Below are 10,949 nucleotides of genomic sequence, written 5' to 3'. Positions count from 1 at the left end.
GATATTTAGTCTTGGGCTTCTGCAAGCTTGTTCATCTCAATGTTAAATTACCTTGAATGCTGTAGAAATTTCATTTATTTACCTACAGAGAGATTTGCCACACTAATACTGGTATATGAATATTACAAAGAAACAGTAATAATTGGAAACTTACAGCTCGGTTTCTTCTCCATAAACTGCCTCTTACAATAGATAACACAAAGAATAAGAAGAGCCAAGAGCACTGTTGCAAGTGCGCTGCATATAACAGCTGCTAGTGCAGTGTCTCGAGGACTGGAAGCAGTTGATGGGATCTTCACAAGGTTTACTTTGGTGGTACCTGAAATATAATTTAGTAAGAATTAAGGCAAAGTGTAAACATTTCAGGAATATACTCATGTAAATGAAAGTCTGGGAAACAGAAGTGGTTTGTAGCACACACAAAAAAGGATGTTCCATCTGCTAATATATAAACCTAATAAACCTAATATATAAACCTAAATAATATATAAATATATATAAACATTAATTGCACGTATAAATAGATACGGTTATCAGCAATCCCGTTACAGAAAAACCTTTAAAAAAATATATTGCAAAATGAGTGGTAATGAGTGAAGATGCATACAAAGGCATTCTCACTGTCCATGAGAATGGAATCAGATCTTTATGATGAAAACAAGGAGATCTGAATTTTTAATGATGTCACATGACTTTAATATGGAGAATATTTCCTAGTTCAGGAAGCTATCCACTAGAGGGAGTCATAAATACATGACCTTGTCTTAATAAGGAAACTTTCTGAGAACTGAGACACCCACAGAAAGTTCAAATGCTGTCAAAGGTGCCATTTTGCTTGATTGTGTATGTGATGACACCATGGCCATTTCTAGGATCAAATCCAGGATTTCAACAGTGTTACTTTTTTTTTTTTTTAGTGATAGTTTTTTAATACAGACAATACCTCTCCTAAAAATTCAGCAAATTGACTTTATATCCATATTAGTAAAGAGTTAAGTAACGTTTCTAGCTTTTACAAAAATTGTTACTTTTTCATGGAAAGTAATAAAAATATATTGAAACGACTATTGAAAGTATCCTAAATTACAAAAGGTGTATTAAAATTAAATTCATAAAATCACTTAAGTTGGAAAAGACTCTCCAACTGTTAACCTTGCACTGCCAAGTCCACCACTAAACCATGCCCCTAAGCACCACATCTACACATCTTTTAAATACCTCCAGGGATGGTGACTCAACCACTTCCCTGGACAGCTGTTCTGGTGCTTGACAACCCTTCTGGTGAAGAAATTTTTCCTAAAACCCAATCTAAACCCTCCCTAGCACAACTTGAGGCTGTTTCCTCTTACCCTATCCCTTGTTACTTTGGAAAAATACAACACCCACCTCACTACAACCTCCTTTCAGGAGCAATGAGGTCTCCCCTGAACCTCCTTTTCTCCAGGCTAAACAATCAGTTCCCTCAACTGCTCCTCATGACCTCATGAAACCTGTTCTCTAGACCCTTCACCAGCTTCGTTGTTCTTCTTCAGATGTTCTTTTTTGTTCTAAAATGATTTTTTAGCAACTTAATAATTCTGATAGCTCATCTGTTTCCATCTACTTTGAAGTTCACATCAATTCAACAATATTTTATGAGAAAAGGAACAAAACATTATTTCTCTGACAGTAAATTAAAAAAAACCCAACAAAACCAAAACACAAGCTGTATTTTATTAACTTAAAAAATAAGTTAAACATGCCTATTTCCCCCTGAAAATCTTTGGTTAAAACCTAAAGACTGTAATTCCTAAAAGAAGGTCCATATGTTTAAATTGGGAGATAAATGTCTGCCAGAGTATATTAAAATCACTAATCAAATTGTACATATATACAATTGCTTGATATCCTAACTGCAATATAGTAATAGCAGAAGAGAACTCACTTATTAACTTAGTGCAAGCTGTGGAATTGTATTACTCAGGAATACTTTTCTCAAATAATTATGCTATTTCCTCAACACACCTCAAACGTGGGCAGCAAAGCATTTGCACTATCACATTGCTTTCTTATAATGGCCGAGTGTCAAAAAGCTAGGTATTTTGAAAATCAACTTTATTACATCCAATTCTAAGTCTTCAGACCACTTACACCAAAGAAAATATTAACTTCTAGGAAGAACTAAGAATCCAGATTTTATTTTTAAAAAGACACAAAACTTAAATAAAGAGTTTCTGTGGATTATAGTATTATGTAGTTGCTGGCATGTGAAGAGATAAAAGTAAGTGGAACAGATTAAAAGGTGAAGAGGGCAGATCACAGCTATTATTCAGAAGAATGTTTAGTTGTTAATTTCCTGATTTCAGTGTGAGAAAAACAAGTGTTACTGCATTTACATCTGCTTGAATATTTCTATTTACCTTTGATTTGTACTTCTATGTTCCACCAACACATCAACAAATTTATAGCATATCTTTTCTATATCCATTAACTTGCCAAATTTGACAAAGTGGAACTACTGGAGACAGTCCAGCAAAGGGCCACAAAAATGACTGAGGAATTGGAGTCTCTCCCCTGTGATGAAAGGCTGAGAGAGCTGGGACTGCTCAGCCTGGAGAAGGCTCAAGCAGGTACCCTCATCAGTGTAGGTAAGTCCTTGAAGGGAGGGTGCAAAAAGAACAGACCAGGCTCTTCTCAGTAGACCAGAGGCCATGGGCATAAACTGTAACACAGGAGGTTCCCTCTGAACATCAGGAAACACTTTTTCAACTGTGAGGGGGACCCAGCACTGGCACAGATTGACCACAGTGGTTGTGGAGTCTCCCTCTTTCAAGATGCTTAGAAGCCATCTGGACATGGTCTTGGGCAACCAGCTCTAGGGAACTCTACTTGAGCAGGGGGGTTGAACCAGATGATCTCCACTTCCTACCTCAACCATTCTGTGATTCTGAGTTACTAAAATACAGATCTCAAACTTCAAGGCAATAAAGAGGTTGATATCTCCTACATGAACTAGAAATACATTTTGAAACTCTGTCCTTGTACTGAATGTTACCAATTTCATTATCATAGCAGATGGTCTCTCTATTATTTGTGTTCCAGATAACAGAATAAAATTCCAATTCAGCGTCTGAGGTTCTTTTCCTCTTAAATAATTATTACCTGTTCTTCTCTTTATGTTTTTCTATAATTCCTACTACTCACAGACCTCTTTTCCAGATCTTCATTGTTACTTAAAAGAAAAAGCAACCAGTGTTGTAATCTTTTCATTGTAACTTCAGTGCTCTTGGCAGAAACAGTGCAATCCTCCACAGAGAAAACTTTTCACTCAGCTTCTAGGATTCTTGCAACTCTAGTTTTAAGTTTACAGTTTTGACAGACTGCAGAAATTTCTGCCTGGTATATAAAGTTCCAGGATCTTGTTCTGTGAGAACAGTAAAATTATATATATAAAAAAGCTATCTATACAGCAACATGTACTGGCTTTGGTGTGAAAACCAAGGACTGTGGTTTGATACATGGTTTTCAATTTTAGTCAACTGCTTGATCCAGTCTTTAGAAGGTTAAATACAGGCTGGACAAGTATTTAAAAACAAGACAATAAAAAACTAGCAGAATATCTTCAAATATTTTTTTATATCAATATATTTATATTGGGTTGGATATTTTATATCAATATATTTATACTGACACAGGGTCAATGTACCTACCTAAAAGTACTAAACAGAAATTAAGCCTTCATAATCAGAACAAAAAAAATTTGTTAATTTAGAAAGCAAAAGCAGAACAGCAGCACTGGAGGTGGACCTGCTATATTTTTGTCTTCATTTGCTCATCTATGTGCAAGTATAATTACATATTCTGAGAAATTATAAATGACATTTTTTTAGTGCCCATCAGCAACATCCAAACTGGAAATACAGCTGTTTTATTTTACACTAGGATGGCAAAAATTTATTTTAGCCATGTAGTTATTTAAGATTTATTTTATTTGGTTGACTTTTTTTTTTTTTTTTTTTCTTGAGAAAGCAATTTTCTATTCCTGAGAATGCCTACCACTCATCTTCACCTTCAAAGAACTTTTTGAAATAGCTACTATGAGCAGTCCATTGTAGTGTAGCTCTAATTATAATGATAGTGATCTTCCCTGCAGAGACCAACATTTCAGGAGTGGATTGCTATTGTAGCAGTGGCCCGTTGGGCATTGCTGAACTCTACTTTCAGTGTTACTCAGATATGTATGCATTTTCATAAACTCTCTCTTTCTTTTCAGGCTCACAGACTTAATGGTCCCACTTCAGTAAAGCAAGGAGGTGCATTTTAGAATTTAAACATGCAGTTACATCTATTAAATGATTACATGATTAAATTTAAATATGTAATTAAACACAGTGAATTTGATGTGATACGTTAAGAGAGGGAGGAGGTGCACACTGGTTTATGATTTCGGAAAGCATGTGCAGATTATGCATCACAAAAATAAAACAAAAATTACATTTTCTTTAAGAAACAGATTTCCTTCTACAAAATCTTAGTTCCAACATACTCCAGAAATGTGCTAGTGCTAAAAAAGAATTACCCAAAATACCAAGCTGTCTCCTGCATAATATTGAGCAGTAGGCCTAAATACACATTCTGCCCTTAATTAACCAATAAGTACATTGTAATGTCAGTGTATGCAAAGGTGTCAGTCTTAAAAGCAAGTGAAATTTCTGTTAATCCAAGATGGTTAAATAGCAGTAACTGAGCTAATACAGAACATATGAATCCCAGATGTATCACTGTAAGTTCTGCCAATAAACAGAATAGCTTAATTTTCAGCCTGTTATACCAAACAACCAGAGACAAGACAAAATGTAAAGAGGCTTCCTTTACCACTTATTTCATGTTTATTTTCTCAGATTTTTTTTTCAGAACCATGATTAGTTACAGTCACTACTGGAATCAGAACATCTAAAGAAAGCTTTCTGTGGTAGATTAACTATGTGAAAACAGAATTTACAACATTTTACATCTCTTCCATGGATATAATAAATAATAATATAATAATAATATAATAATCACCTAAATTGAGGAGCATAAAATATGATTATGCTTGGGTTTTCTTCCTTACCATGTTAGTTCAATGCTAACTCAAAGAGAGTTTATTCAATAAAAGAAAGCTAATTAGAACTCCACTTAGATAGCAATAACATGGTAACATTGGATAGAGTGCCGTCTTTTACAATCAACACTAAAATAAGATACAAAAGTATATTTAAAAGTTGATAATTCCTGGAATATGGGTATTTCTGGTCAAGAGAGGGGAAAGGAGCATTTACCTGTTATTAAAAGACTTTGCCCACTACTTTTATGCTGATTGGCACAAGTCAGTGTATCAACCTTAATTTGACAAGAATTAAGGCCTCAGACATACCCTCAAGTTACAGTAATTTAACAAGTTACTGCCTGTCAGCTGAACTGCAGTGGGTATCTGTATGTGTGCTGCTGATCCATGGAAAATGCAAGGCAATGTGACTTATCTTGAAACTCCTTCATTATGAAAAAGTTTAAAAGATGTTTATGTTCATTTAAAAGTGAAAAGGCAATACTTCTATCTAATCCCCAACAAGCAAAAGCATGTTATTATGTATAAACATGATGTGTGTATATATAATCCGTATTATATATGTATATATATAAAATACATGTGAAATATATACTACTGAGTGTTAACATCAATGAAAAATAAGTTGCCTTGAGTATATTTCTGAGTCTTTACAAAGCAGCAGATTGCCTTCCTTCTCATGATCTTTCAAGTAGGAGGTAAGAAACTTTATTAAACATTACTGTTGGAGACTGTGGTAAACACGGAGAGAGTCAGTCTCCCAACATCTGTAAGAGGACAGCCATTTGCGTGCATGGCCTACACCCAGAAGTTCATCATGTCAAACCACATTTTTCAAATGTACTCCAACTGCTGACTTTAAAGCCTTTCATTTCCAAGTTAGTACCCTACAACTTTTTTGTTTTATTTTGCTGGTTTTGTTATTTTTTTTTTTAACAAACGCACCAAAAAGCCCTAGGGGAGAAAATGACTATTCAAGTATTTACCCATTGTTTGGAAATCCTGAGAAATGTGCTTATAAATTAAAATATTTGGAATCTGATTTATTCTTTTCCAAGACCATTTCTCTTGCACTGTGTATTTTCACAAACTCTAACTGCTGACAGCCTTTTATGTTTAAAATGGTAGAACAATTACACTGTGTATGTGAATTTAAAACACATAAGAACTCCACAGTACTGGATACACACTGCTATGTCTGTAAGGCATAGTCAACCTCTGCAACATGTTTTTCTTCTAGCAACTAAGAGATGTTAATTCTTGGTACTATCATGGTACCTTGGTACCACCATGGTCTAAATTGAACTGATACAAGGGCACAAAATTAATATTGTTTCATACAAAACTTTCGCCTTTGAGAACTGTCTAGCCATTTAAAAATAACACTACAGGAGAATAAAGCCTCAAATCACCGGTACCCTCAAATAACCTAAAAAAACCTAAGAGTAGGCAAAAAATCAGAGGAAGTGACATAAAATCCATGTCACTGCTGAACTACATATTCTCCCCCCACAACATAACTGGTTATCAATGTGAAAAGACTGTGTCTCTCCACCATAAATAGGAAATAGCATGATCTGGCGGCACAAAGTATATATTGCTATAATATGACTGTGGTGTTGTCAGCAATTACCCTTCTAACTTTTGCTTCTAGCAGCTCACTTTGTACTTCTGACAGCTGAGAGTATCTTAATATCTATTTTGCAGAAAATCCAGTTTCCTTCTGAGGTGTTTTCATATGTTAAATCAGTATCACATACAGTTTGTGTAAGAACATATGAGATTGCTAGGTACAGCATAAAACCTATTTCCCTACTTCACTACTAACTTGTACTTTTAAACCAAAGTGTTTTCCAGACATTCTGTGAAAAAGAACACAGTATTTTAGGATATTCTCTTGTTCAAATACAACTATAGAATGCACCTATCCCACCCAGGCTATGAAAGTTGCTTTCTCTTTTCATCAGAAGAGGAAAGTAGAAAGTATCTGTTCTGTACTCTGCATGTACAGTCCCACTTCATCTTCAGAAATAATCTGTTAAAGAAAAAAACCAACCTGGTGCAGTATTTGAGTCAATTAAGTCTGTTTATGACAGTTACTGCTTGTATACACGCTCTACTGTTCTCAGTTCCAAAATGATTATACAAGGCATTACCCATATAAACACAGAATTGTTCGGGTTGGGAGGGACCTTAACGATCATCCACTTCCAACCCCCCTGCCATATGCAGGGACACCTTTCACTAGCCCAGGTTGCTCAAAGCCCCGTCCAACCTGGCCCTGAACACTGCCAGGGAGGGGGCAGCCACAGCTTCTCTGGGCAACCTGTGCCAGTGTCTCACCACCCTCACAGGAAAGAATTTCTTCCTAACATCTGACTTAAATCTACCTTCTTTCAGTTTAAAATCATTACCCCTTGCTCTGTCACTACACTCCCTGATAGAGTCCCTCTCCAGCTTTCCTGTAAGCCCTCTTTAGGTACTGGAAGGCCACAATAAGGTATCCCTGGAGCCTTCTCTTCTCCAGGGTGAACAACCTGAACTCTCTTAGCCTGTCAGTTGGGGGCCGGTCACAAGTGGTGTCCCCCAGGGCTCAGTTTTGGGGCCACTCCTGTTTAACATCTTTATTGATGATCTAGAGGAGGGGATCGAGTGCACCCTCAGTCAGTTTGCAGATGACACCCAGTTGGGTGGGAGTGTTGATCTGCTCGAGGGTAGGGAGGCTCTGCAGAGAGACCTGGACAGGCTGGAGCCATGGGCTGAGCCCAACTGGAGGAGTTTCCATAAGGCCAAATGCCAGGGGCTGCCCTTGGGCCACAACAACCCCCAGCAGCGCTACAGGCTTGGGGAGGAGTGGCTGGAGAGCTGCCAGTCAGAGAGGGACCTGGGGAAGTTGATTGACAGCCGGCTGAACAGGAAGCAGCAGTGTGCCCAGGGGGCCAAGAAGGCCAATGGCATCCTGGCTTGTGTCAGCACTAGCGTGGCCAGCAGGGACAGGGGAGGGATCTGACCCCTGTACTCGGCACTGGTGAGGCCGCACCTCGATTCCTGTGTTCAGTTTTGGGCCCCTCACTACAAAAAGGACATTGAATGACTCGAGCGTGTCCAGAGAAGGGCAACGGAGCTGGTGCAGGGTCTGGAGCACAGGTCGTACGGGGAGCGGCTGAGGGAACTGGGGGTGTTTAGTCTGGAGAAGAGGAGGCTGAGGGGAGACCTCATCGCCCTCTACAGCTCCCTGAAAGGAGGCTGCAGAGAGCTGGGGATGAGTCTCTTTTATCAAGTAACAAGCGATAGGACAAGAGGGAATGGCCTCAAGTTGCACTTGGGAAGGTTTAGACTAGATACTAGGAAGCATTTCTTTCCAGAAGGGGTTGTCAGGCGTTGGAATGAGCTGCCCAGGGAGGTGGTGGAGTCCCCATCCCTGGAGGGGTTTAAGAGTCGGGTTGACATAGCGCTGAGGGATCTGGTGTAGTTGGGTACATAGAGTTAATATTTGGACTAGACAATCTTCAAGATCTTTTCCAACCTAGACGATTCTGTGATTCTATGAATATCTAATTATGTGCAGGATCCTCTGCTTATTTTTCTTAAAATGGAAGTTTTTCAATTGGCCAAATAACCCATCTAGTCCAGAGAGCTAGCTCTTCCAGCAGAGATAAAAAATTAAATAAAATTTTAGTACCCTTCCCTTGTTGATTCTTGGCCTACAATTAAAATGTGAAATAACTGGGTAAGGAAAATGAAATCCTGATGGTTAGAGACATCTCCACTCTTCAAAATCTCTGTAAAATAGTAACATTTTTTGTTACTGAATGTGAAAAAAACATAAATGCTAAGGAATTTATTCCAGTTATTAGAAAATCCATGCAGAAAGAGCCTATTTCTAAGATGTGACTAATAAAAAAAACAGTACTGAAAGAGATCTGGAAATACATGTGTGCATGCCCATGCATTTGACACTGGAAGAATTTATTATATCGTATTTTAATAAGGTTATTTCTGAAGGGAGAAACTTTATGAGAAATATACAAAAGTCCCACAACTTTCAGATAAGCTTTTGAATAATCTAAAAATCAATGCACATACAAAACTGAAGCCACTGGATTTTGGTATCCATTTTGAAGCATGACAAAGGACTTGACCTTTTGGCACAGGCTTTAAAGATGTAAAGAAGTTACGAAGTTAAGTGCTAAAATCTGTAATTTTTAAATACAAGGTGTCTAACTGGGAAACTGGAGGCCTGTATCAGATCACATACTTCCTATACAGTGCAAAGAAAAAGTTACACATAGAATAGAATCTGAAATATCTGTCACATTGAGTAATGGTGCCTAAAGTCACCATGCTCAGCCTATAGATGTAGAAACCTGGAGAAGCACACTGAATTTTGTTCTTCCCGTAAATTACTCGAAATGGCAGAGAGGGGCTTCCATCTTCTCCTAAAACTCTCCTGAGAACAAACGTTTATGATCTTGTTTTAAAATTGAGGGGGGAGAAAAAGATGCAACTCTTGAAAGAGGAGGTAATGATGGTTTCTGCCTTCTGTAAAAGCTTAAGAGCCCTTTGCCAAGAAGCATGAAGACAGACGATTAATTCCTTCCTCTGCTACATCCATGGAGGTTGTTTTAGAAACTAGGCTGTAAACAGAGCTTGGTAAAAACTTATTTCTTCTCTCCAGTTGAATCTGCCTTGTTGTAAAGCTTCAGCAGTAAGGACACCTCTTTGCATAGCCAACAGTCACGTGAAATGTAGAATGCAACAAAATTAAATAAACAATACTCAGGCATGCCCATCACTTACTTTTCTCCTGTTTATAATTATGCTAAAATATCACTAATTTAGGTTAAATTTTCCAGGCAAGGCAACTACTTTTGAATGTGGGGTGGTTGTTGATTTTTTTGGTTGGGTTTTTTGGGTTGTTTTTTTTTTTTTGGACATACAGAAGGTGGAAGACTACGATGCCCTAAAGTCAAACAACGTTTTGGGTAAGGAAAACAAGTTCCAGTTTTGATCACGGCTCAGAATTTCTGCAGATTCTTGGATTTACTTGTCTCTGATTATGCAGCAATAAGCTTGACTATAGGGACTTAAATGTTACGTTTTCCTGTATCTTCACTCTTCCTGCCCCCACTTCATTCCATATATACTTGTGTATTTATATATATATATATATTCCATGGAGGTGGTAATGAAACAGAATAGAAGAGTGGGTTGCTAAATATTGTGTGTTATCTTTTCTGTGTGTGTATCTGAAGGGAAGATTGGCTGATGTGGCACCTGCAGATTACTTTAGGGTAAATCCTTGTTTGTTCTGTTTAGCATTTTTGTGGTTATCACTAACTGAACTGGAGGGAGAGACTCTGTAGATGGATGGTGTAGGTGTGGATTCCTTATATTAATCAGATGGAAAAAACAGATATTCAGTCTTGCACACCAAGACATCAACCCCCTTCTAAAGTCTGTACCATATCAAGCAGTTCCTGTGGGATTCAAGCAGCAAAGAGTATAATCTCTCTCGAGTCCCTCCAAAGTGACCAAAGTGCTCCAAAACCATTTATGGCACGTGATGCTGGACTGTGAATACCCAGTTGGGATTGCCTTTCTCCTGAGGTGGTTTGATAGTGATCAAATAGTTGGAGGTATAACCAAAAAAAAAAAAATGCAGCTTTGTTGGGGTGATGTTGATGTTGTGGGATATTGCGCTCCAAGTACTGTTTTTTCATTAGGTCCGTCTTCAGAAAATGATGAATTAGGTGTGAAGTACTACTGAGAATATTTCATTAGTATTTGCCAGCTACCTGGGAAAACTTGAACTGCTGGATGTAGCACAGAATGAAATATTATCCCAGAAAAAAAAAAAAAA

At 37.7% G+C, this 10,949-nt stretch overlaps 1 protein-coding gene across 1 annotated transcript in view; it reads right to left on the bottom strand.

Moving 5' to 3' along the window:
- Positions 1 to 10,949, bottom strand: part of TNFRSF19 (TNF receptor superfamily member 19) — a 69,551-nt gene that overhangs the window by 14,242 nt on the left and 44,360 nt on the right. Inside the window, exon 6 of the mRNA XM_026857316.1 lies at positions 155 to 319. Coding sequence (XP_026713117.1) covers positions 155 to 319 — 165 coding nt within the window. The remainder of the gene's footprint in view (positions 1 to 154; positions 320 to 10,949) is intronic.

The sequence above is a fragment of the Athene cunicularia genome (assembly GCF_003259725.1).
Source record: "Athene cunicularia isolate RWA chromosome 1 unlocalized genomic scaffold, athCun1 chr1_part1, whole genome shotgun sequence".
NCBI lineage: Eukaryota > Metazoa > Chordata > Aves > Strigiformes > Strigidae > Athene > Athene cunicularia.
The sequence above is the reverse complement of the archived record's forward strand: the minus strand, read 5'-3'. Positions and strand labels throughout refer to the sequence as shown.